General features: G+C 41.3%; 1 protein-coding gene across 1 annotated transcript in view; it reads left to right on the forward strand.

Moving 5' to 3' along the window:
- Window positions 1-27,744, forward strand: part of LRRC40 (leucine rich repeat containing 40) — a 58,360-nt gene that overhangs the window by 24,605 nt on the left and 6,011 nt on the right. The window contains exons 5-13 of the mRNA XM_051999435.1: window positions 1,720-1,843; window positions 4,041-4,183; window positions 5,673-5,845; window positions 8,163-8,253; window positions 8,365-8,410; window positions 20,777-20,885; window positions 23,681-23,788; window positions 25,738-25,845; window positions 27,504-27,581. Of these exons, the coding sequence (XP_051855395.1) occupies window positions 1,720-1,843; window positions 4,041-4,183; window positions 5,673-5,845; window positions 8,163-8,253; window positions 8,365-8,410; window positions 20,777-20,885; window positions 23,681-23,788; window positions 25,738-25,845; window positions 27,504-27,581 (980 nt within the window). The remainder of the gene's footprint in view (window positions 1-1,719; window positions 1,844-4,040; window positions 4,184-5,672; window positions 5,846-8,162; window positions 8,254-8,364; window positions 8,411-20,776; window positions 20,886-23,680; window positions 23,789-25,737; window positions 25,846-27,503; window positions 27,582-27,744) is intronic.

Here is a 27,744-nt window from a genome sequence, read left to right on the forward strand (position 1 = left end):
TTACTTTTGACATCTGCAGTAGCCCTGAGGCACAAAGAGAGCATGAGTGCTGGGTTCAGATAATGTCTCAGATGCTTACTTTGTGTGTAACGTGACATTACTCATCTGGCACATGGAGGGATTTGACTCTGGCCTTCTGGCTCAAAAGGTCCCTCTTAGTCCAAATCCATGATTCTGGGGTATAATATATACACTGTGATACATTTTGGAAATCACATCATTAAGGGGATTGTCACCAAGTAGACCCATGTTTTTCTTTTTTTTTTTTTTCTTTTTTAATTTTTTTTAGACCCATGTTTTTCAAAGGAACAGTGTTTAATTCTTGGGGAATCTTACTAAGTACTCAGCATGGGGGGGGGGGGTGAAAGTTCAGAAATGACTAAGAAAGAATAAATAAGCAAAGAAAAAGATCCATAAATTATAAAACACTATGCTAACTTGAAATAAGTAATAGATTCCAGTCCTGTTAGTGGCCCCATTGTGGTGGTATATCTTTATATTGCACATAAAAATAACAGCTCTGTATCACTAGAAGTTTGAGCTGAGTGAGGTGTTGGGTAAAATCTCAGACCTTGAGTTAACCATCATTGTTGCTTGAAGAGAGAATGCACAATTATGTTGGAATGAATGGGGAATGATGGGGAAAAACCCTGCAAGGGTTTTTTATTAATGATTGTTAAGACCTTCCCTGTAGGACCTTCCATAGACCTTTGACCTTCGACCTGGGCTCTTAAGTGTTGTAATATGTGTTCATGGAATATTTTGGCACATTAATGATAGCTGTGATATTTCTCTTGCTGCAAACCATTTTTAGAAATGACAAGACTTAGCCAGTGTCTGTCACTGGCAACCTCTTCTACTTTCTCCAGCTGTGGATTTGAATTAGAAAGCTAAGTGCCATTTAATCTATTTGTTCTCATCCTTCTGTGCCACCAGACATTCAGTACTTCACCGCATTGAAAAAATAGTAAAAAAATAAAGACTAGCATATGGGCACTAAAAAGGAGCTTTAAAACATCTCTTACAAAATTGCTAAGACAATAATTTAACAACCTGCTCAACCAGGAATGATACAGTTATCGAGAAGAAATGTGGAAATTAAGTAGGCAGCCTTGGCCCCCACAGAAGGTGAGAATTGGCCACATTGGTAAAATTGAGCCTAGAGAATTTACCAGAATTGGCTGGCCTTTTACACAAAAGGAGAAGGAAGAAAGCTTTTCTTCACACATCATATGGGTCATTCTTTCACTTTTTACTTTCATTTGTGAAAGTATGAAACCAAACACTGATGGATTCAGGGAAATCTCTTAGTAAAGCAGTAAAGGATTCTTTGAGGGTGCAGCCAGCTTTAAGAATTTCCAGGACAATAGAGGTTTTTAAATTTCCAAAAAGAAATCTCCTGACTATCTAGGCAAAGGGATGTGGCAGGTCTTGATTTCAGTCCATTTCCTACTACAGTGAAAGCCTTGATGATCCCAGTAGGCAAAATTAAGCATTAACATTGGTTTTATATAAGTACCTGGTGAAAATTCAGAATGATTTTATAATTCCAACCAAGAGGTGATATTTGGGAAAGATGGAAGCATAAAGAAAACCGTTCCCTAGTGAAATTGTTCTTTCCCAGAATATACTCTGCATTGCCCACTGACCTCTCAAAACTGCATGTTAAAGGACCTTCACAGGAACCATTTCTTATTTTTGTTTTTACTTTTTCAAAAGGATCTATCAAACAATCGCCTTACAGCTCTTCCAGTTAGCTTTTCTTCCCTCTCTAACCTAATGCGACTCAATCTGGCTGGTAATCAGATGAAGGACTTGCCAGTGGAAATCACGAGGATGAAAAGTAAGCTTATTCAGCATTAAAATATTTTAAATGTAATGTAGTGTTTCGTACATCTCAAACGTTTTGTCGTGGTTAAAGGTGACAAATATAATGATGGCTTTGAAGGTTCTGGGCGTTACTTCCCCTGGGGGGTGTCAGTTTTTACCCAAGAACCCGATTTTCACAGGTAATCATGCATTTGTATTTGGCAGCTTGAGATAAAAAACTTAAAATGATCAAGAAGTGAACTTTGCAAAACGAGAAAAAAGCGTAATGAAATTAATAAAATTGTGATGGGCTGGACAACCGATTAGTTTTGTGATGTTTGATATTTGCCTCTCAGCCATCATGAGGTGAGGGGTGCCATGTAGCTTCCCCGGCTCAAAATCAGCCTCTTTGACCTGAATTCCCAGAAGGTGGCCTCTGCTTGAGGCCAGATTTTTTACACTTAAAAATGTTTATACCTAAATAGATAATATCATTTTTAATCTTAAAAAGATAAACAATAAAGTTCTTTAATGAAACAATAACAAAACATTAAAAGGGCTTCGTGGTGGCAACATTGTGGGCATCGTGGGGTTGGTGAAAACTCTGCCGGCAGAATGCTGCTCTGGCAGGTCCTTCAGCCTGGAGAGGCTGTGAGCCCCGACCCGGGCCTGTGCTCAAGGACCAGTGGACTCTCACTTTAAGTGAAGCCCCTGGGGAGTGGAACTTTTTAGCCAAAGCAACTCACAGGGATGGTTTCCTAAGACAGAGAACTTGCAACCTGGTCTGTGTTGGTGGGAAACTTCAGTAAATCTTAGATCCTTGAAATATTTTTAAAACTATATTTTAAAGACAACAGAGTATAATTTGATGCCTTTCTCTCTAACCTTCATATTTTATCATTTTACCCATATTACAAAATCAGAATAAAAAGTTTTTCTAGTAGTTAGTGCTTAATTTTATCATGTTTGATACCAAAATGTCCATGTCCTGCTTGCTCTTCTGAGTCAGCCTTAAACTACTCTTTATCTGGCTTAACTTTGGCACTTTGAACTCATTCCTCAGAGAAAGATTTAGCAGAAGAGAAAAAAATAATGTTATTTAAATTATTTTGAGCATTTCCTTCTTCACTTCACCCTACTTCCATCAGCTCCGATTACAAATTGCTCTGCTAGTGTACCTCTTCATTTTCTTATTTTTTGAAAATTCACTCAATACATTGTTTCTTTTCCCATCCACTCTCTAGTTGGGAGCTTGTGTAAAATATATAATGTGCAGGAATTCACTTGGGTATAACTTGATTGTGAGCTAGGTCTTAGAGAGAGATTCCCAAAGGTATTTTCTTGAAAGTCAGAAAATAGTTTCACCCACAAAAATCTTGGAATGCTAATAAACATAAGAAAAGCTGCTTGATCAATCCTTAAGTAATAAGATAGTCAGGGGGATCTAAAGTCTCAGGGTAATAAGGACTGATTTTCTGAGGGGTTTTTCTCTGACTTTTAAAATAACCACAGTCTTAGGTGGTTAGAGCGTGGTAACGATGCTGAGATTGTCAGTTCATTTCCCCACAGATACTGTCACTCCAAATAGAATTGTTACTCAACCACACTAATAGTTTTAAAAGCTGCACAAAGTTCTGAGGGTGAGATCTTCAGAATTCCCCCATGGAGAGTTTAGAGCAGTGTAAACCATAAAAAAGAGATCATCATGCTGCTAATTATGTCTTCTTTCTTTACTGAATCACTATTGTCCAATGGGGGAAAAAACTGAAAGACCTTTTTTATTCCATTCACATGTGTTTATTTCTTTAAAAATAAATGGTAGTGGGGGTAGCTAGGAGGTAGAGAGCCTTGAAGTCAAGAGAACCTGAGTTCAAATCTGGTCTCAGACACTTAATACTTCCTAGCTGTGTCACTTAACTCAGTTGCCTCAAATAAATGAATGGATAGATAAATGGATAAATAAATGGTTTTGTGTGGAGATGATACCATATATGTGTGTAGTATTTTTATTTTCATTTTATCATTTCTATGTACACGTTAATTCTTAAAGTTTTAGTAGATAATCCATTAAAATAATTTTGTTAGCCTAAATTTATATAAGTCCTTTGTTTTTTTGGGGGGGTGGTCATGATGATGAAAGTAGTAATTCATTATAAGAATATATTTTATTAAAGTTTCACAAATCTTCATGGTAAGAAACACAAATAATTTTCATCAAATATTTTCTATAGGATTAAAGCATTTGGATTGCACTTCGAACTACTTGCAAACTGTACCTTCTGAATTAGCTAGCATGGAATCACTAGAACTGCTCTATTTACGGAGGAATAAACTGCGTTTTCTACCAGAATTTCCTTCTTGTCTATTATTGAAGGTAACATTTGTTATTTAATATAAAACATATTACTTAAAAAAAATATTGTTTAAATAACAGAATATGTATTTCAATACAATCACCTTTAAAAGAGATTTTTTTTCAAGAGCTATAGTAAAATTAATGTTGATAAATACTTTTTAAATAGAAGAAATAACTTCATTTTTAAAGTAAAGATCTATCTTGTTTAGTCCAGCTGTTCTTCATATTCCTCCATTGATAAATAGATCTTTTTAAAAATATTGTAATGTATTTCTAGAAATCATTGTTATTAGTAGTAAAATCATTGTGAATCTAGTTTATTGTGATATTTTGCTTTCTGATTTTGAGGTCATATTAAAGAAATTACATCCAAATGCAGAAGCTCAGAATTAGAAAGACCTTCTGAGGTTTGGTCCATTCCAGGCTTGAGTAGGGCTCCCTTCTACAACATTCCAAAGGACTGGACATCCAAGTTTTCTTTGTTAGGGAGAGGTGGAATTTAAAGTCTCTTTCTCTTTAGTGTCTAACTCTGTGCTTTGAAACCAAGTGAAAACAAATTAATATCATTAATAGTAACAGGAATCACTAAAAGATATACATATATATATACCATTTAAATGTTAATGAATTTAGTGGGACGCTGACAATATCAAATCCTAGTCACTAAAAAAAATCATTTCATCTTTTGATGTCCTCTTATGAAATACGTTCATTAAGGAACACGTTTTCTTATGGCCAGGAGAAAGGGAAGAAGGTCCAGACAGGTAGGGGGGGAACCACAGTGGCCGACTTAGGGGAGATTATGAACAGGAGTCACCCAGAATAGACAGGCATGAATGACTTATGAGCTCATCCCACCCCCCCTTAGAGGGAATATCCAAATTGAGCTCACATATTTTTTTAATTACTACAAGTAAGGATTTTGGTGGGCATATACTTGGATTGAAATTTTAGGGATCTGGAGTCATTCATTCAGAGCGCCTATATTATTACGCACCATCTAAGCTGGTAGGAACTGATTCTAGTCCGGGCTCTGCCACTAGACTTTTTTTTTTTTTTTTAATTTTGTGCAAAACCTTAACCTTTGTTTGCCCAGAGCCCTTCTAACCTTCCCAATCTGTAAATCTACTTTATTGAATTGATCACTACCCTGCCGCTTTCCCTTTTATATATCTTGCCTAAATTATTTCTTTTTTAAATTTCTTTTTTAGAGTTTGAAATAATTATAGGAGAGTCATAGCAATTTTAAAATGATAACAAAATCTCTGGAAAGTTTTCCTCTGGGGATTTTTGTTCAGCTGTGAAAAAAAAGCTTGTTTTCATTTTACTGAAAATTCAAGCAAATTAACGATAGAAAAGCTGTGTTTCTTATCGTAATTTGAATTTTATCATTTGAATAATTTGAATTTTTTGCTTCTAATTGATATTTGATACCGTAGGTGATGAATAAATTACATTTACTAAGAATAACAGAAATGTGAATAACTCTTATCTTTGCTTTTTGTAGGAATTGCATGTTGGTGAAAATCAGATTGAAATGCTAGGACCAGAACATCTTAGACATCTTAAATCTATCCATGTGCTAGACCTAAGAGATAACAAGTTAAAATCTATTCCTGATGAAATTACGCTGCTCCAGGCCTTGGAACGACTTGATCTAACTAACAATGACATTAGTAGGTAAGCTGAAAAAAAAAACAGCCACAAATAATTTAGGGGATTAAGCATAGGAAAATAGTATCTGTGTTCTTCAGAGAATTATAACCAGAGTAATTCACAGTTCGTAAATCAAGAGTTTTCTCAGTGATTTAAATCCAAAATCATTTTGAGGCTTCTGACATTTTAGGGGAATGGGGGAACTAGATTGTCTTTTGAAATATATTTGCAATGAAGATCCACATAAGGCATGTGGATTGGAGGAGAAAGCTGGGGTCAAACTCAAGGAAATCTGGATTCAGCTTCGGCCTCTCGGCACTCCCGGACTCTCTAAACACGCAGCAGCAGAAGAATGGCCTCCTCAGGGAAGGCGCGATGGGGCTCTCTGCCTTAGAGGAAGATGGATAAAACTAAATGACAGTGAAGCTAAAAGCCATTATACTAATACAAAAAACCTGCTTTTTAGTCCCAGAAAACAAACAGTAAAATGCCTCTTTTCTGAGAGGTAGTGTGTTGTTATACATTATGACTGGATTTGTGTTTCATAGGGCATTGAAGGTGAGAGCATGCCCTTTCCCACTCCCAAGTAGCCTGCCAGTCACCAGTGCTTGGGCACAGGCTTTGAAGCGCCCTGCCCAGACCGCCCTCACCTGTTATGGACCAGAACTCTGAAACAAGGATTCTCACAAAGTACTAACTAAGTGGAATTGATGAGACAATGGTTGTCTAGTTTAGTATAGTGCTTAATAGTTCTCTAGTTGAGTATGACTGATTTAATCTCACTACAAATAATGGTTCCCTAGTGAGATAATGATTGATTTATACTCAGTGGAGAGCATATAAGCTGGGAGCTTCAGCCAGAGTTAGAGCAGAGAAGATAAAGGACAGGAGGCGGGAGCCAAGGAGAGAGATTCATTCCATCTTCGGTCAGGCTCCTGGTGGCTCTCCTGGGGGACTGAGAGACAGTTTCATTCATCCCATCTCACACCCTGTGGTGACTGGCCTGTCCTCCTGCATTTTCTCTACTGAAACAAGTCCCTTCTGAAGCGCTCGAGAAAGCTAGCTGAGCACCAGGCCAAGGAGACATTAAAGACCTTTGGACTTTAACACCTGGCTATTCTCGTGGTGATTACTCAACTGAAAAGAAGGCTGCCCCCGAGACCTCCAAGAAAAGCCACCGAGAACATTATACTCACCCAGACCTCCTGGCTTGCACATGGCGGCATCCCCTCCCAGATGTCAGGGCTCTCCTGGAGGAAGGAGGACGACCCACCATTGCCTGTTGCCCAAATGCATAGAAAATGACAATTCGTGCAATTCTGTATTTACTTTTAAAAAAGAACTGTGTTCTGTGTTAACATCTTATGCAGATCTCCACCTCTCATACAAAATGTTCAAAATCAACTCATCCTTTACTCTTAAAAAGGAAAACTCCCTCCCTCCCAAGATTCCTGGGAGTCATTTCTGACTCTGACTCCTTCCCATCCTTCCATAGAACCATCACAGTTACTGATTAGAAACAAAAATATAAAACTGTCAAACAAGCTAAAGCCCATGCTTAGGTACACCTTTTCTCTAGATCGTTATTCCTAGAGAACAGACGCCAAAGTGTGGAAGTGTCCCCATGGTCACCCGCTGCCCTGCAACTGCTCGTTTAATACTCTGAACCTTCCTCTCTGTGATGGCGTTTTTTTAAATCTTTTTTTTTTTTCTTTTGTGAAGCAATTAGAATCAAATGACTTGTGCAGGTTCACACAGCTAGGGAATTTTAAGTGTCTGAACTCAAGTCCTCCCTACTCCAGGGCTGGTGCTTTATCCGGTGTGCCATCTAGCCGCCCCTCTATAACTTTTGAGTGGAATCCTTTTTATTTACATAAATGAATGCATCTGAGTTGGGGTCTCAGAGAAATTCTTTGTATGTAAATTGTAATACATCTTTTACCACAAATGCTTTTTTATTTAGAGGGAATATGGTACTTTTTTTTGGTGTTCTCAATCTAAACCTGAGACATGACGATTTAGGAGTGATATGTGATTCAAAACTGACTTTCAAACAGATATTCTTTTACAATTCAATAAATATTAAATAACAATATTAATTTTTTTTCAAAGCTTATTCTTTTTACTTCACTCTACACTAAGCAAGTTTTTCTTTTTCTTTTTTAAGTTAAACTTCCATTTGAAGGTGAATATCATAGGTCAGATTTGCTTGGTCCTACTTTAGATATTTTAGCTTTAACATGCTATATACTGTCTTGTGAGTTGTCATCTGTCTAGATGAATTTTTATTTTTGTAGTTGAATTATATTTAAGGGATTTTATTTTGCTTTATTTTTTATAGTCTGCCCCATACATTAGGGAACCTTCCTCGTTTGCAGTTTTTGGCTTTAGAGGGAAACCCTTTGAGAACTATTCGACGAGAACTCCTAAATGTAAGTATATTTTGAATTTGCTTATATTTCATTTATTTCATTTTGATGTAAATCTTTCATCAAATGGCAGTGTTCTCTTTCAGTGATGATTTTGTTTTCTCTTTTGTTTAGAAAGGAACCCAAGAAGTCCTCAAGTATCTAAGAAGCAAAATTAAAGGTATCATCTTCTTTCCTTTTGTATTTCCATGCATGGAAAGTAGCAGCCAAAGCTTTAAAATTAAATTAAATTAATTGGGCTACTTTTAGTCATATTTAATTATATTTAAACCTCTGGAAAACCAGAATCTGGTCCTACATCATTAGAGGAAATTATCTTAGACCAGGGATCCTTAATCATAACTGTATTTTGACAGTTTCCTTTGTAATCTTAGAATTTCATGTCATGCAGTAAAAACATTCTGAGAAGAGGTTCTTAGACTCTACCAGTTTGTGTCTATTGTGTCCATGATAAAAGAAAGGTAAAGAAACTTTGTTGCAGATGAAGTTTAGACTCCTAGAAATTTACATTTTTAATCTCTTTTGATTTATGCCACATCCCATAACATGTAAAAAAACCTGTGAAAGTCAAGGAATACTTTGTGAGCCGTGTTCCATCCAGGAGTTTGTGCTCAGTCAGGGCTAAGCCTCTTCCTCAAGAGGTCCCTTCATCCTGTGGGATCTTAGTAGGTGTAACTGGGGCTCCTCAGAATAATCCCCTCTTTTAAGTTTTTCCACCCGTACCTTGGTTTGAATTGACAAGTTATTTTGATGTTGTATGGATGCAGTCCAAGTTAAGTTTGGTTCCAGGATTATTTTGGTCCAGATGAAGCCACTTGGGACATGGTACGCCTGGGACGTGGGGTGGCTGTGGTGGCTCAGGTCTCTGGGCTTCTCAGGCTGTCTGACTCTTCAGAGCCCCACGTGAGACTCTCCTGGCAGAGATACCTGAGAGTTTGGCCATGTCCTTCTGTAGCTCATTTTACGGATGAGGAAATTGAGACAAATAGGGGAAAGTGACTCACCCAGTGTCACCCAGCTCGGAAGTGTCCGAGGCTGGATTTGAACTCAGGTCCTTTAGCCACTGTGCTGCCCTCCTCCATAGGTAATGTTAAAACAGGACCCTGCCCACTAGGCTGTTGGGAGATTGAGAAATGAGATCCTGGGAAACGTGCCCTGACAAGGACATTTTGGTCTCTTGTGCTTATGTCCCAACACATATTTTTAAAAAAATATGTATTAAAAATCTTGAATTTGACCATGTCATTGTACTTTGAAGCAGTTTTCTGTCTTGTGAAATGCAGAGATAGGGTGGGATTGCACAGCCTGCCTGGCGCACTGCAGCATGGAGGGGGAGACTGGGCCTGGGTGCCAACTCTGGCTGGGCTTGCCTCCATCTTGGGGGCTCTTCTGCCCAAGCCTTTCCCTCCTCTAACCTTGGCTCTTCCTCCTCGGCATCAGATGGGAAGAGGCTGGCGAGGCGATTGCTGAGAAACCTTCCAGCTCTCAAATTCAACAAATTATGAAGTAGAGACAAGAATTCGAGTAGTTATTTCGCTTTAGGTGAGATCTGGCCTGCAATGTAGAGCTAGGATATTATTCCAAATCTGTAAGCTCCTTAACTGCATTAAGAATAATTTTAGATTTGAGCAGCAAAATTATTAATAGCCATCTCTAGTTATCTTTTCTGCAGAGGTGGAGGAAAGAAAATGTGACATTGTAAAAACCCTGATTTAGTGCAGGGCGGAATTGTTCTGTTCCTCCCTGACAAGTGCAAACTTTATTATTTTTGCTCTTATGATCCACTAGGCTATAATACGCAGCACATATGTTGCTTTTAGTAGAAAGTATTCCTCAATTTTTTTGCTCTGAAGGCGTTCAGAATGCCTGGCAAAAAAACGTTTAAAAAATAGAGCACGTGATTTTATATCTAGATCTACATGCCACTATTGTTACATACAATAGTCTCTCTTTTATGTGATACATAGTTTTAAATGGGCCTTTTTGCAATTTGTTAATTTTAAAACTTGTAATCCTTTTCACTTCACAACAGTTTGTAGTATTTTAATAAGAAAGAGTCCCAATTTTTTTTCTTCCTCGGTATAATTTTTCCTATTCATTTTCCAGAAAGATAGACCTTTATATCTTACTAAATATTTTTCCTTACTTTTTTTTTTTTTAAGTTTGAATCATGGGGATAAAATTTAGTTTTAAAAGTAATTAGTTGTTTTCCATTTTTTCCTTCAGTGTAAATTATGGAAATAATTACATTGGACATTTATTCACAATGATAGTTATACAAGTATACCTTATGCTTTATTTAAATGACAAAAGTAAGAAAATACAAATGTTTGATGCAAGGCCTCAGCCTTGTGTGTGGTAGAATGTGAGCCAGCATGGGAATCAGGCAGGAAGAGTTTAGATTTTGATCCTACCCTGCATGGCCTTGGGAAAGACTCTTCCCTGGTCCACCTCCCAGTTTTCCATCTCTAAAATGAGAATCATATTTGCTGTAAGGTTCTTGGGAAATAGGATATGTGTGATTCTTCCTGTCTTCACAGGCAGACTCTGAGAAAAATCTATCTACTCTTGTGCCCCTACCCCTATGCTTCTTCTCTCATTACCAGGCATCCTTTAAATGGACTTTTCTCCCTCTTTCTTCTTAAACTCCTGGTAGCACTGAGCATGGCTGGCTTGTCCTCCTGGACACTCTCTCTTCTCTGGGTCTTTGTGATTCTTTGTTTTCTTGGTTCTCTCCCTCCCTCCCTCCCTGTCAGTCTACTCTTTATTGGAGCATCATCTAAATCATCCCCCAGGTCTGTCCCGGTCTCTGTCTTGTCTCCATTTTTTATTTATTTTTTTGGTGGTTGCATCAACTCCCTTGAGTTTAGTGTTTATCTCCGGGCTGTTGTCTCCTCCATCCAGGTATCCAGCCCTTCTAAGCTCTACTCCTTTATCACAAGTTTCCAGGTGGCCCTTCTTTCACCATTCCAAACTCAGCCTGTCCAAAATATCTTATTTCCCCCCCAATTTCCTCCTCTTCTGAAACTTCTCCACTGAAATAAGATTATGTAACAATCAAAAGCAACTTACTTCATTAGAATTCATAGCAATATGTTAAGAAAGCTTGTTTTATACTCCTTAAGATTCTTGGAGGAACAAATGAAAAACCGAAGAGACAGAGTTTCTGAGTAACTAATAATCTCTTTATTAATTAGGCTAGCTAATAATCATTAAATTGATGAGCAATCGTTTCTCTTGGAAAACCAAAAACCCTAATTGGAGACACTGAAGCAAATGTAAAAGTTAATACCTTAACAAGTCAAACTCAAGCCTGATTAGTTTAATGAGGAGGTGGATTAGGAGTCTTCAACTTCTCATTCTAAGAATATTTCTTGATCTTGAGACTCATCTCCATCCCTCTCTCTGGGTGTTTTTTCTTCCCTTCATGAGATGGGTCACTTTAAATTTTAATGGAGTATCCTAAGGGCTTCTTTCTTTCCCTGAATTCGTCTAGAGAAGTAAGTTTTGGTGGGTGGGGTCCTGCCCAGGAAGGGAAGAGGTTGTTTCCTTGAGGGCTACAACTGTTTCATCAGTCTTGGCTTTCAGAGACTGACTAACCCTAACCCCAAATGAGATGGTAAGAGAAAAAGCCTAGATCCCAAATTACTATTTGATTATAATTATGGTACCAAAATAATAATTTCTCTAACTGCTTCAAACTACAAGAAAGCAATTCAACTAGAATTAAGTGTGGTGCTTTAAGGGGTACAACTTCCTCATTTTATAGATGAGGAAACTGAAGGCTGCAGGAGAAATGGAATTCCTTGCCCAAAGTCAAGTAGCTAGTAAGTGACACATGCTGGATTTGAACTCAGATCATTAACTTAAAAAAAAATTAAATGTATTTATTTAAAACTTAAAAATGCAAAATAAGAAAAAACAAAATAGAAAAAATTCATTGCCATATGCTCAGCAGAAACATATGAGATTCAATAAGTATAACAAAAATTTTCTATTTCAAGAAAGTATATATAATTATAGAAGGCATGTTTCTCCATCTTTTCTTTTCCTTGTAGGTTTTCTTTTTCTTCTCTGGTGTGTACTTTTTACTTTATTCTTCCCCCCTTATTTCTGAAGTGACTACAATTAAGCAAGGATATATTTATGTAAACCTCTAAGTATACATACACACACATCTAGATAAACACATAACATATCTACATATACACACATATGTATACATACGTATATACACATATCATATTACTGTGACTGACATATAATGTAAATTTCTCTTTTGATTGAATCATTAAGTTTGACTTTGAGATCAATGATTACTTACCCCTACTTTTTTCTAATAAATTCTCCTCTTTGTCATTAATATCTTGTACTCCTTAATTTGTTTTACTCTTACTTATCCTCTCTGTTCTCCCATCTGTTCTTCCTTTATCTTCTCCCCTCACCCTTTCCCTCCCTCGTTATCCCATTCGCATTAATCTACATACCTTGTCCTACTTTTCCTATGCTGTTTTGCTGTGTAGAGTCACATCATATTCAGCTCTACCCCAGTTTTTCTTTTGGATCCCTCAATTTAAAATTTATGTCCATCTTAGACACATCATCTATAAAATATTGGCCTAATTGAGTCCCTTGAATTTAGTCTTTGATTTTGGCTTTCATATGTTAAATTTTCTGTTGAGTTTAGGCTTGTTTGAGACAAAATTCTAAAAATCTGAGAGTTTGTTGATTGTCCTTTTTTTTCCCTTTCAATAGTATCCTTAATTTTGCTGAATATAATATTTTTGGCTACAACTCTAATTCTTTTGATTGTCAATACATAGAATTCTAGGACCTGTGGGCTTTTATTATAGTTGCTGATAGGTGCTGTATAGTTCTAATGGCAGATACAGCATATTTGAATTGGGCTTTTTGTTTTTGTTGCTTGTAAAATTTCCTCTTTGATCTGGGACTTTTGCAACTTAGAAGTGATGTTCCTATATTTTTTCTCTTCATAGGATCTTTGAGATGATAATCAGTGATTTTTTTTTGCTTTTTTCATACTTCAAGACAGGTTTTTTGGTTTTGTTTTGTTTTGGTCATAAATTTCAGATAGTCTAGTTATTCTTATGTTTTCTCTTCTTGATTTGTTCTTCAGTTCAATTGTTTTTCTTATAAGGTGTTTCACATTCTCTTCTATTTTTTCATTCTTTCTATTTTATTTTGTTATTTCTTGATCTCTTATAGCTTCATTGGTTTCTCCTTTCCCAATCCTAATTTTCAGAGTCATTTTCTTCTTTAAGACTGGATCTTCTTTCCTAATTGATTGGCTTTCTTTTCATAGTCTCCTTGTTTTTCTTGGATGGCTCTTATTTTTGTTTTATTTTTCCTCAATCTCTGTCATTTTTTTTTTTTTAAGTTCTTCTATAAATTCTTTCTGGGTAGGTGATCCTTTAACATTTCTCTTTAGTATAGGGAAGGCTCTTTTTACTTTGATCTCCTCTTCTGAAGATGAACCCCATTCTTTCCTATTCCCACAGTAATTTTCTGTGGTTGGGTTCTTTTTCCTTTGCTTGCTCATTTTTTTAAAAAATAAGGATTAATTAGTGTAATCACCTCTAGTCCTGGTGTGGGGGTTGGGAGGAATGATGCCTCTGGCTTCCCTTCATTTTTCCCTTCTGGCCTAGAACCCCAGACCAAAAAGCTTCACCTTCCTGCAAGTTGTCCCACTGCTTCTACATTCACCGGGTGGGCTGCTTCCTCCCGTCCCAGGGGCCAGGCCTGATCTCCACAGCACAGCTCAGAGAGGTTGGACTCAGACCCCCACTCCCCTTGCTGTCCTGATAGAGAACCCAGCGAGCCCCAGGGCTCCCCACTAGCTGTTTCCCCCAAGCTCACCTGCAGGTGTGTACGCTCCCCACTGATGAATCCTCCATCCTGTGTTCTGGTCTTCTCTGGTTGCCCCTGGAAGATTCCTGTTCCGCTTCTAGTCTTATTTGTTTGCTGGGTGCAGTCAGCCTCTCCCTAGACCACCAAAATGATGGAATTATGGGTGACACCCCCAAGTGTATTGGGGTTTTATGGGTCAGTGGTGCAAGTCATATGAAAAGAATTTGTGGGCACAGGCTTTTGTATCAAAGGGCAAAGATTTTGTTTCACTGTGGGGAGCGGGCTAAATTCCAAGAGAAGGTAGTGAGAAAAGGAGTTTCAGAAAGGGAAAGACAAGGCCCTCTTAGAACTCACCAGTAGCCAGAAGGAAGTGGGCAAGTGGGGATTCTGGGGCAGGCTAGTTTTGGGGATGCTCAGTGGACAGACTGGCCCCCAAAGCTGTTAGCTGCACTGAGGAGAGGGGGGGAGGACTCTGGACTGGCCCTCCATAACGTGGCTTTCTAAATGGGGGCAGGAAATTTGGAGGCTTTCCGGAGACCTCCCCCTGAGGTGGGGCTGTGAGCCCATGGCCCACTTATGGCTGAGGTGAGTCCCCTCTGCTCCATATGGCACTTTGTCATTACCTCGTGTGATCTTCCCGCAGTCCCGGGGAAGGGGCTCTCATGACCACTGTCTGACAGATGAGACCCTATCTCCACCTGCAGGCCGCACGGCTCAGCTCCTGCCCTGTTCTGCGCCCCTTCCTGTGGTATCTCCTCTTAAAGCCCCTCATGCCCATCTCTGGGGTTCTTACATTCAGGTCTTCTGCGTGCTTTTGTAATTGGACCTCCGCACGCAGCCCTCCTGTCCTCCCTCTCGTTTGCCCTTCTCAGTTTCTGAGATCTGCCTTGACTCCCTCCGGCCCCAGACCTGCCTTAGGGGGGTTCTCCTCGTGGGTCCCCAGCTCCTGGCCCAGGGCAGGGCCTGTGGGAGTGCTGGGACATCTCCTGCTGTGATGCCGATGCTGTGGCGAGTCTCCCTGTCTCCTGATGCTAACAAGTCATTTCCACTTGGGCTGCTGCCAAGAGGGGCAGATGGATGGAGGCTAAAGGAGGGCCGGTCTGACTTTATGTGCTCTGACAAAGACCCGGAGATTGCCCTGCTGCCGGTGGTCTCGGGCCCTGGAATGGAGGTGTTTAAGCTCACCAGTTCCACCACCTTCCGCAGCTGCTCCTCTCTTTTCCTCTTGCTTTTGACCTGAATATATTGTCTCTGACTTCAAACCCCTTTGTCTGCTTTTCTACTCACTAACTTTCGGGTGAGTCAGACTGACCTGGCTTCTTTGGCTCCTTAAAAGGATCAGAAGACTTTCTGCCTCTTTTCTTGCTTTCCACTTCAAGAAAGGTTGTCAGGTACTGGGATGGGGGGATCTGGCCCAGACCCGCCATGGGGTGTCTCTTTTGATACGATAGCAAAGTAATGGACTCAGATTTCCCAGGCTGCTATAAAGCAATAGAAAATTCTGATCGATTCCATGCCAGTCTCCTTCCCTCCCTCTCTCCCTTCCCCTTCTTCTGTGGCTGCTTCCTCTCCAGCTTCCTAGTCAGCAGAACCCCTCTCTGTCCAATTCAAACTGTGGGATAGAGCCTTTGATTTTCCTGATTGGAAAGATTGCTCCTTGAGATGCTTGCTGATCTCCAAATCCCAGGCTTCTCAGATATTCCCTGTACCTCTTTTGTCTTGCAGAGGAGTTGGGCCTCTGACACTCCCAGGAACGAATAAGCATCATGCGATAACATCTCTGAACAATAGCTGGGCCTCCTACAGCTTCTTCCTCTTGCTACCGGGAAGGAAGGGAACGGATCTTAATAAAGTGCTTGTGACTTTGTGAAAAGGGGGCCACAGGGCCCGGGGTTCAGTGCTCTGTCATCAAGATGGAAGCAAGTGAAGAGAGGAAAGGTATGGAGGAGGACAGAGTGCACCTGACCCTGCCTGAACCCATTACCACCTTTATAAGTTCAGATTCTTTTGCATTGGGTTACTAAGAACCTTCAACAAGGAAGGAAAGAGAGATGTGAAAAGGGACAAAGGGCTGGTATTCAATCACAGGCACTGGTGGGTGGGTTGGAAGCAAAAGCAAAAGATCGATCCCTTAGGTGTCTTCTCAGCTGTTCCAGAAGTGAGGATACTATGAAGGAGGGACTTGGGTAAAAATAGCATTTCTTAGAAAGGGGTGATAGAAATTAATGGCATTTGATTAAGAGCAGCCATGGGGTGGAGTTGAGAAGCCTCTAGTTCCTAGCTGAAGCAAGAACACAATTAGTTTTTTAAAAAATCACAGTAAAAGTTGATTCTGGAAAATCGGAGGAATTTAGTGGTCAGCTATGGAGCAGAGAAACCAAACAAAGTGTCGAGCTTTAACAGGTACCTTGTCTGTTGTTTGTGGTTCTTGGCCCCAGTTCCCAGGATTCCTTACAGGAAGGCCAGCCATTGGGCTGGCATCTTTCTTCTGGACTTTTGAGCTCCCATTGGCTGTTGCACTCTGGTCCCCGTTCCTGCTTCATGATGGGGTCACCTCCTATTCCAGGAGTACATCTGTTTGATGTAGCCCTGCATAGTTCATGTTTGATGTGTGTCCCAGTCTGCTCCCTTCCTTCCATTTTCCCTCATGGTGTTCTATGACCTAACCATAGAGGACCCCTGGAAGGAGAGAATTGTTTTCAGAGGGAAAAAAGGATGCTTTGGAAAAGTTTGTGCAGTGTTTTGAATGACTTCAGTTTTCCAAAGGTAGTCCATCAGTTCATCTCACCTTCCCCTAGATGTTTGTCTAAAGAGATGTAGTGTGCTTTAGAGTATCATTTGGGAAGATTATTCTCACAAAAATGCGGAGGTGGAGAGTGTTTTCTCGATTATTATTCCTTTTGGGGGAGTGAAGCGGTTGGTAGCCTTCTCTGGGGATATTCAGTCAAGTCTACTCTTCCCATTGACTCTTCTTTTGTGACATTTCTTCAGGAATGATCATTCAAAAATCCAAATGTGCCACTGATGGAGAAGATAATTATTAATTTACCAAAATCTGGACTGTTCTTTCTCATATTTCATTAGTTGTGTGTCATTCTAGTTTCATTTTTAACTCTCTTTGGGGAGTTTGAGTTAAGTTGGATTTCCCACCAAGAAAGCCTGTTTCCTGCACCTCTAGTTCTTGCTGATCTGGGTCCTGTATTCTTCCTACAAATATGCCCCTTTCTATTAGCATCCCCCTTTCCTTTCCCCTTTCCCCTCCTATTTTCTTACAGGGTAAGACAAGTTTCTCTTTCAAACTCAATATGTCTGATATTCACTCTTTGAGCCAAATACAATGAGATTAAGGTTCAACCAATGCCCATTCCCCTCCCTTCTTTCCCTCAGTTGTAATAGGTTTTTTTGCTTCTTCCTATGATATAATTTACCCGATTTAGCTTACCCTTTCCTCTTCTTCCAATACAATCCCTTCTCTACTCCTAATATCTTTTTTATATCATCACAATAAAGTTAGATTATACTTACACTTTCTAAGCATATTCCCAACAAAGATATATTTCTCAAGAATTAAACATACATCTTCACATATAAGGATGTAAACATTTTAACTTTAAAAAAAAAATAAGTTTTTCTTTTTAATTCCCTTTTTAACATTTTAATCTCTTAAAAAAAACATAAGGTTTTTTTTTTTAATTCCCTTTTTAACTTTTTATGCTTCTCTTGAATTCTGTATTTGAATCAAATTTTCTGTTCAATTTCATTGAATGTCCATCTTTTCTCTTCAAAGATAATGCTTACTTTTGCTGGGTAATTGATTCTTGATTGTAGGTAGTCCTAGCTTCTTTGCTTTCCAGAATATCAGGATTATTCCATCCATTATAATGGAAGCTGCTAGATCCTGGGTAATCCTCATATGAATTGTTTCTTTCTGGTTGCTTGCAGTATTATCTCCTTGATCTGATAATTCTGAAATTTAGCTACAATGTTCCTTGGAGTTTTCATTTTGGGATCTCTTTCAGGAGCTTCAATAAATTCTTTCAATGGCTATTTTCCTCTCTGATTCTAGCACATCAGGACAGTTTTCCTTGATGATTTTTTGAAAAAATGTTGTTTAGACTAATTTTTTCAGAATGGTTTTTAGAGAGTCCAATAATTTTTAGATTGTCTCTCCTGGACCTGTTTTCTAAGTCAGTTGTTTTTCCGATGAGATATTTTACATTTTCTTCAATTTTTGTTTTGTTTTGTTTCATCTTAATGTCTCATTGAGACATTTGCTTCCATTTGTTCAATTCTAATTTTTAGCTAATTATTTTTTCCAGTTAGCTTTTTAAAATCTCCTTTTGCATTTAGTCAATTGAACTTTTAAATGAATGGTTTTGTTCATTGGATTTTTTTTTTTTTCCATTTTTCAAGGACTTAGTTTTGTTCTTCATTTTTCCAAAACTATTCTTTATGGAGTGATTTTCTTCAGATAATTTCTGTTTTCTTTTCTAGAGCTCCCATTTCCTTCACCCACTTTTCTTCTGAGATAGAGATCAATTTATATCACTCTTTGAGGCTTCATGTCCTCAGGGTTTAGGTCTATTCTTCCCTGTCTCCATAAAAGCTATCTATGATCAGAGCTCTTTTTGCTTTTTTGCTCATTTTTGACAATTTTGACAATTAGGGCAAAGAGGAGATTGTCCTCCTCAGGCCACAGTGGCTCACACTGCCCTGGGCCAATGCTGCTGGCTTCCTTCTTGTGCTGGGGTTCAGGGGCTCACTCTTTGCCTTCACTAGTTGTTGTGGAGGTCTCCCAGCTAGACTGCTGATCCACCAGGACGGGGGAGCCAATATTGCTGTATTTTGGCTTAGAGGACTTCCTGCACTGTACCTGAGCTGGCCTACCTTCCCCCCCACCCCCTGCCAGATTGAGACTGATCTTTCCTGAAGTTCTTCTAAAATATCCTCTGCTGGAAATTTGTTACACTCCAAATATTTGTGGGTTCTGTGACTCCAAAACCCATTCAGATGCTGGGAGAATATTGGAGGAACGCAGGCAAAGACCTGTCTCCTCTCCACCTCCTGAAATGTTTGTTAAGAGGCTAACTTAACAAAACTCAACAAAAATTAACTGAACTTGTGAGGAGACTCTTGTGCAAGTGGGGGCATGAAGGAAGGTAGCAAAAAGGATACAGGAAGATGTGATTCAGTCACAAGAAAGGAGGAGACTAAAGGCCCAGAATATACAAAAACTGCCCGTTTATACAGAGCACAGCCGTCTTTGTTCAGGATGACGGCTCAGTCCAGGGTCCTCCTGGTCTTTGAACACAAATGTGTTTGATTCTTTATAATGTGAAAACAGTGGTAGGTGGTGGTGCAAGGTTTAGAGCCCTGACCCAGAATCAGTCTTGGATACTTGACCCTGGCCTTGTGATCCTGGGTAAATCATTTACTGCTTATTGATTCACACGCAAAAAAACTTGTAAAAAATTGAAAGCAACATATATTGTCAAACTCAGAAATCTTCCATCTATTTCTGCCATCTAAATTCATCTCATTCATATTCAGAGGTGCATTTACTTGTGTATTTTCCTTCTTTGTTTTTCCTCACATCCTTTTTACTTTATTTGCCCTATCCCTCTTCACCCTGTTTTACTTCTACTTAAGGCTGTTCCTTAACCATTTAAGTGCCTCTCCCTTATCCTTTCCCCGCTTCTGTCCCCTCTTATTTCTTTCCGAATTTAGAAGACTTTTATAGTCTATATAAAAAGACTTATATATATAGCCTTACACAGAAAGTATATGTTTCGGTCTCTCTTTCTTCCATTGTCAGAGAGTAAGGTTCCAAAACTATTTGTCCTCCCCACTAAACTTCTGTACCAGTTCTTCCCTTTATGCCTCATTTGTATGAGATGATTTTTCCTTTTTATCTCTCCCTGAACAGTTGTATTTTTTTTTAGAATCACTCTAGCACGCCTTTCTATTTTTAGGAGGGACTAGTTTTCATTTTTTAGATAGATTTGGCTTACGTAGGCTTAGAGTCTTTAACTTCCAAGATTCGTTGCCCCGCAGTGGGGCAGTGTTCCAGAGTCTCCGTAGGGATTAGTGACCGGACTCCCAGACTGTGACTGTGTGTGTGGTTGGTGTTAGGGGGAGTCAGCATCCCTAAATTCTAACAGTTGTCCCATTTGTGTCATATAACCAAACTCTAGATCAGGTCAGAGATGTCTGGCATGAAACATGGGTGGCAGTAAACCAAATTCATTGTAATCTGGTCAGTGCTTGATTTGGGAATAGCATTATATGTTTAGGTAACAGGTTCTTTAAAAAGCACCATGTTATTTATTTATTTGCTTTGTGAGGAAGGGCTAATTACCATTATTTCTCCTAGGAAACTGATTATTCCTTGAGGATTTTTCATGTAGATCTTCTAAAATAATATTGATTGCAAAGTTTTGTATTGATATTGCTCGTAGCCCCTTTGACCGCCTTTTTTTTGGTGCCAGAACATTGGGTTCTGTTGGTAGAAGTTGGTTACTGATAACTATCTAAACAAAAAGCTATCCCCAGGCTGCAGCTAGCTCATGCCCTGATTTTATCTGTGACTAATAATATTTTTATGACTTTTAGTTTATTAATCTCTATTTGTGTGGCCCTATGACTTTTTTCTTCCCAGATGACCCAGCAAACCAAAACGAGGCGGCCATTGAGACAGCCATGACCCTGCCAAGTCAGGCCAGAGTCAACGCGCACACCATCACGGCACTGAAGCTCTTAGACTACAGGTAGGTCGAGGGGCATCCTTGTCTGGGTCGCTTTGGAAAATGGCCCCCGGGATAGATTCCAAGAGATAACGGAGGCAAAGATCAGAACACAAGGCATCTTCTCTGATTTCAGGTCAAGCTGGGAAACATTCCCTAGTTTATTTTTTTCTAAATTGGTTGGATAAGAATGTATTTTAAAAAAGAGCCATGAGGCACAATGGCAAACCCCCTGAATTCTGAGCCAGAGGCATGGGGTTCAAATCCACCTTATGACAGCTCTCCAAGCCAGCCTCTTCCTCTATAAATATAGAAGGGATGACTTGGGACGTCTCATTCACGTCTATATCTCGATTCTTGTGAATCTGTATTCTTGGAAGAAAATGTGCTGTTGACAAGAAGACATTTCAGGAATAACCCATCCTAGAGTATGAATTGGAGAAATATAGTGTTATTTAGGTGCTTTCTTTTGTGGATGTCACCATGAAGCCACTGACAATGTGATCACAAAGCTCCTAAGGCTCTTTATTGATTTTTGACACATCCAGCATTTCATGGTTGGAAGGGGGCAAGCCCATACTTGCCTAAGAATGGCAGAAGGACCTTTATCCAGCTTGTACCTGAAGTGAGTCCCCCACCAACCACTTCTCTTGTGGATGGTTCTCATCAAACAGCAGTCTCGTGTCTGCTCCGGAGACTGCTATGTTTAGGACTGCACGTTCTTCAGCCATTTCTTACGTGCCGTGGTCTTGAGTCCTCAGGCTCTTAATCTGCCATCTATTTCTTTTTTATGGGCAAATTAATCTTATTAAGTGACCATTTTCCTCCAAACAACCACTGCCAGTTCTTTTGACACAAATAGTATAAAAGCAATCCATACAAAGCATTTCAGTGGGAAAAAACCAGCCTTTCCAACCAGTAGATCTGGGTTCAAATTCCAGGCCACACTGTGTCAGCGTCCAACCTTGGCGGTTTGGCTGACCTCCTCGGGCCCCGTCTCCTCATCTTTGATGGAAGGTTCTGCCCTTTAATATACCCTTACACTACTACCTGGTGTGGCCCAGGCCTCTTGAGAAAAACTTTTTCATTTTCTTCATTGAACAGCCTTTCTGGCTTCCTTGTCGAAGATCAAGTCCACCTTGTAGGACATCTTGCTTTGTATCAGATGTATCCGGGTGCTTGCACTGCAGACATGTGTGTGGCCTACCCACCTATTTATCTGCTGCATGTATTTTATGTTCATTTATTTGTGAACAAGCCTTTCATGAGCTTAGCTTGGAACATTAGGTTTTGAATCCCCTCAGGTGGAAGTGACCGAGAGTTTATCCCCGAGCACAGTTGGGAATAGTGCCTGGGAGCCGCCGTACGAGATCTAGTGCTTAGGAGTTTATTCACCACTTACGCTTAGTCGAGCACAAAGCGTTTCTGGAGCAACCGCTGCGTCCCAGGCTCAGTGCTGAGGGTCCAGGAGCACAGAAGGAGGCTCTCGAGGAGCTCGCATGCTACTTCTGTTCTTGCCTGGTGGTTTTAGGCCCCTAATTTCTTAAGAACCTCTTCTAATGCACAGCTTTTTAAGTAGTGTGTCTTCCATCTTGGCCATAATAGCTCTTACAAAGCGACACAGGAGCTCCGGAAGGGGCTCTGCCCCGGAATTGGAGAACGGAGGCCGAGCGCAGGACTCATCAGCAGGGGCAAGTTTGTGGACTTTGTTTCAGTACTTCCTCCAAACCGGTCCAGCCTGTCTTGAGTTCCCCCACACTGGATTTGGGGAGTAGTTATGGCGAGGAGGTCAGCCCGCAGCCGTGTTTGTGACAAGCATCCCCAGGCTTAGCCTGTTGGGCAGACAGGCCTGCCAGGGAACCTTCGCCTTTCCAGCTTGTTAGGAGCTGTTAAAGCATGTGAGAGCCTAGGTTCTGTAGCCTATCCTCCCAGAGGGCTTCCCTTCTCTAATCCCGCCTTGGTTAGGACCTCCTCTCTTTCCTCCCTCTGACTTCTCACACCTTTTTAGCCTTTTTGATCTTTTCCTGCATTCTTCTGAATTGTAATGTTCTGGGTATGTCCCATTCCCCCAGGGAGAGCAGAAGCTAGCATCTCTTTCTAGAATCTTTGTACACAGGACACAAACAATGTATAATTGTTACCACTTAAGGACCCTCTTTATGAAAGACACTGTGGGGGGTATAAAGACAAAAATGAATAGCCCCTTCAAAAAGAGTTCACATTCTATTTGGGAGGTGGGGTGAGAGGGATACGACATGTCTGGAAGTAAGTAAAAGTAAATCGTTATACAGAGTAACAAAGGAATTTTGAGAGGAAGAGACCCTTAAAACTGGTGGGGAATGGGGTAGGAGGCCTCCTGAGCTGGGCTTTGGAGGGATATGGAAGTTTGGGGGTTTCTGTATCATGTTGAAGAGGGGCTTTGTGGTCTACTTGATGGGGAAGGGGGCAATTGGAGTTAAAGGTCCCTCTTCTTTCACCTCATTTTACCCGCATCACGCTGGAAAATCCATCTAGAATACCACCTCTTCCAGAAAGCCTTTCTAGAACCTCCCAATCAGGGTGACCTCATTTAGCATCTGTCTGTTGGCTTTTCTTCGCTGCTCTTAGCAGATGTTCTTCTTTTGCATCTGTTGCTCATGGGCGTTTGCCATTCCCCCCTCGTAAGCTCCAGGAAAGCGGAAGCTACCTGTGAAGAGCCAGCTATCTGCAGGGTTAGGACCCCCAAGAGTTTATTGAGCCAGACTGAACAGCAGTAGCTCAGGGGGGCTTGGTGATCGAAAGGCTCAGAACTAGAATGATCTTGCTTTTTATTTTTTCAGTGACAAACAGACAACATTGATTCCTGATGAAGTATTTGATGCTGTAGGAAGCAACGTTATCACTTCTGTAAACTTCAGTAAGAATCATCTAAATGAAATACCCAAAAGGTAGGGCTTGGGCTACCAAGGCCATTTCTATTGAGTTTGGGTGTTGATATATGAGCACATTTGGATGACTGTTCATCCCTCCTATGTTGACCTGACTTTTGGCCTTACTTTGTATTTGCAGGGCTTAGCACAAGGCCTGCAAAAAAAAAAAAAAAAAAAAGGCCCAGAACCAAAAAAAAAAAAGTTACTAAGCTCTTACTCATCCTTTGTAAGTGGGATTTATTGCTATTAAGTTTTGATAAGAAACAGGAACAAGTATTTTTCACAAGACTTAAGGATTTTTGAGAGAAGCCATTTATTTTTCACACATTGTTTACTTTTAAAATGGTTATTGCAATTATTCACTAAATATTTTAATTACTTTTTTCAGCGAAGTGCATTGTCAGGAATTATTTGTAATAATAGTCTATGTAAACTCCCTGGGCAATATTCTCATTCCCATTGGTTCTGTAAAATTTCGAATACATGGCAGCTGTAATGGGCTGAGGCTCGAGTTGATGCACTGAGGTCCCAAGCACGTGAGGCTAAATAGTAATTGGACCATACTCTAGTAATATATAAGTTTGGAGAAAGAATGGCCCCCGCCCACTCTTTGTACAAGTCCTGATGTGTTGTACAGGAAATGACGTTTTTGGTGGGTGGAGGCAGGGGAGTGGGAAGGGAAGCAGGAGGAGAGACTGCTGGCTGGCATCTTGTCACAGCTGCTCGCATTGCCGTTGCGACAGCCCTTCATCTCCAACCCCCTCTGCTAGTTGGCTTCCTGTCGCAGCTGCCCATATTGCTATCGCAATCCTTCCTGCCCATATTGCTACTGCAATCCCCCCTCACCTCTACTGAGAATAAAGATAGATTTTCCCCTTAACCTCAATTCCTGACTCCGGCTGATTTTAAATACGCGCTCATCACAGGCAGCAGCCTGGAGTAGATACTTGTCCCTGTTTTTATCCCTGGAAAATTCATTTTCATTTCCAGATTTCCTACATGCAATGCCGTTTTCTGCACCCCCAGTGGTGCTCAGTTTTCACTGGGGATGATAAATGTAACTCAGTGTTCAGATGGCCAGAGTAGCAGCATGACCCCTGGTTGTCAAGGTCAGCCACGTTGCTTTAGTGCAGAGATCTGACATTGAGAAGAATTGAAACAAATTGAATTTGCCTCCCACTTCCATTTTCAGAGGGCACTGGGTCATGTTGGATTCTGGACCAGTCTTGACCAGACTATTTATCAGTCAGTCAGTTGATCAATAAACAGATACAGCTGTGTGGGAACAAGAAATAGGCCTTGCCCGAAAGGAGTTTACAATCTAATGGGGGAGGGGGGGAGACAGCACACCAAAGGAAGCTGGGGGCCATGATGCTTGTGGATTTGAAATCTAATTGAGCTGTCTAGGGAGTTGTGAGTCCTCTCCATAAAGGGAGGCTTTGGGAGGAGAGAAGAGTCAGCTGAGAGAGTTGAGGGGGGACAAGTCTCCAACACTGAGCCAGGGAAGCCAGGCTGGGGGAGACAGCGGGCGCTATCCTGAAGCCTGAAGTGAGACGCTGCCGCTGCTGCCCAGAGAGAAACCTGGAAAGTTCGTTTGAAAGGTTTCAGAAGCTAAATAGTTCTTTTGACAGGAAAGGAATATTTTTGTCAAAGCCAGATCAGGAGAGAATTGATGAGAGATTTCAGGAAGATTGCGGGATGCGGCCATTTTCTGGGTGAGGTGACCGAGGCTGACTGAGATTGGCGGTGGTGCCAGGAAGTGTCTGAGGCCGATTCCAACTCCCCCTGCTGACTGGGCGCCTTTAAGTCGAGGGTGACATTTTTGATCTTTGATTTTAAAAAAAGAATTGTTTGAATGTTTGGGGGAAGCATAGAAATGTTGCACGTTAAAATTGGCTGAAATTCTTCATGAATGCTGGCAGTCTTTGAGTTTCAGGACGGCCCCCGGCTGGGTTCTTGTGTTTCAGGATTATGGAGCTGAAAGCTGTCTGCGACATCAACCTTGGCTTTAACAAGCTTTCCTGCGTTTCTGCCGAGCTGGGTGCGCTTCAGAAGCTGGCCCACCTGGATCTCAGGTAGGGAGCGTTAGGAGCGTGGTCCCGTCTGCCCTGGGAGCTCTCGCCAGGGATTGTGGGGCTTTGTCAATGAAGCGCGCATTAAATGCGGGTGCCTGGCTGCAGCCAGGGGAAGGAGAGCTGAGCTGAGCTTATAAACCGGTCGGCTTTTTGCTAGAAGAGCCTCAGAAGCCCTTGGGAGTCACAGTGGGCCCATGTCCCGGTCATCTCGGCGTGTCCTTGAGAGCCTGGCCTCTTAAACCCCCAGCCGGGGGTCCCATAACTGCATGCGGGGCTCACAGAGTTAGGATTTCTTTTATATATCACATACCTGGGCTCTACCTTAGAGAAACTTGTCTGTGGCAAGAAGCACCTAGGAGGAGGAGGGGGTCAGAGTAAGAAAGTGCTCTTGACTTGATAAAAGAGGGCCCGTGTTCAGGAAGGGTCGGGTCCTTCCGGTGCTGCCACAGCCATACATACTTACGCAGCTTCTGTCAGAGGTGGCTGGCCGGAGCGCTCAGGGAGGTTTGGGAGGCAGGGACGTGGAGCAGAGAAGCAGTGGATCCTCTGGGCTCGGCTGGCTTGGGCCTGCCTCCCACTTCCATTTTCAGAGGACACTAGAGCTGAAACCAGTGGATGAGCAAGCTGCTTTAAAGGTAGGGAAAGAGACCAGAGGAGAAGATCAGGAGGGACCCTTGCATGGAAAGGTGTAATATTCTCTCTAAAATGTAATGTTCTCTGGGAGCAGGTTTCTTGCGGGGCTTCTAGGAGCAGCCTTCCTTTCAGTTCAGTAATCACCACACGAGTAGCCAGGGGTAACAGTCCAAATCCTTATTGCCTCTTTCCAAGTCTTGTCTCCTTGCCTGCGGCCCGGTTGGCTTTCTTAGAGTCCAGATGCTTTATCTCCTTCCTGGGGCTGGGCAGTTTTCTGGAGGCCTTTCAGTCTGGCCTTGGTTCCGAGAGCTTGAGTTCCCGCCGCCTTCTCTGGCTTCCGAATCTCCCCGACTGAATCCTGGCTGAGGCTCCCAGCTTATATATGGTCTCTTATCAAAGGTGTGACTCTTGTAGAACTATAGTAAGTACCAAGGACATGGACTGAACTAGAAAACTGTTAAGCACCCGGCTAAACAACCATTGTCTCTATCCATTCCACTGACTTAGTGCCTTGTTTCAAGTTCTGGCCCGTAACGGAAAGGGCCTCCGCTGCGGATCTCTTCGTTTGTCCAGTGGAAGCCTGGGGGCCAGCCTGGACCACCGTGTTTCCCACAGAGTCCTGGGCAGGCGGCCTGAGGAACTTTGACAGTCTGCTAGTGAGGGAACTCCCTTAGTAGCTAGAAAGGGAAGTTCTGGTGACCTCGGAAGGAGTCGGGACTGCCCTGGACTTGCTCCTCTTACCTTGTTCAGTCACAGGTTGTCAAAGGTGGCCAAAGTGAAGGCACCTGAGGGCCCACGGGCTGTGTGAGGAGGCACCCACCTTATTGTGTGGGTACGGTCCGTTCCTACTTGGTCTGGCTGCCCACGTGGTAATGAGGTCAGGTCAGGGAGGGCTGACTAGTCTGTGTGTTTCCTTTTTCTGTTAAAATGGTTTAAACTGTGAAACTAATTAAATCTCTCTCCTCCCCCCTCTCCTGCTCTCTTCCCCTCCTTGCCCCTTCTCCTCCCCATCTTCCTCCCCATAGGAATAATCTTTTGACCTCTTTGCCTGAAGAGATGGAAGCCTTGATTAAACTGCAAACTATCAATCTTTCCTTTAACAGGTGAGTCTCCATTCAGACACCAGTTCCAAGTTCCTGGGTCACAACAGGCTGTTCTGTTCTCCCTCTGACCCAGGAGCAGCTCAGAAAGACTTGAGGAGCCTCCCTGGGATGACCCCACAGGTGGCCCCCTCCACAGCCCCTTGTCACTCTCAGTCTCCCAATG

Source organism: Antechinus flavipes, chromosome 4 (genome assembly GCF_016432865.1).
Source record: "Antechinus flavipes isolate AdamAnt ecotype Samford, QLD, Australia chromosome 4, AdamAnt_v2, whole genome shotgun sequence".
Lineage (NCBI taxonomy): Eukaryota > Metazoa > Chordata > Mammalia > Dasyuromorphia > Dasyuridae > Antechinus > Antechinus flavipes.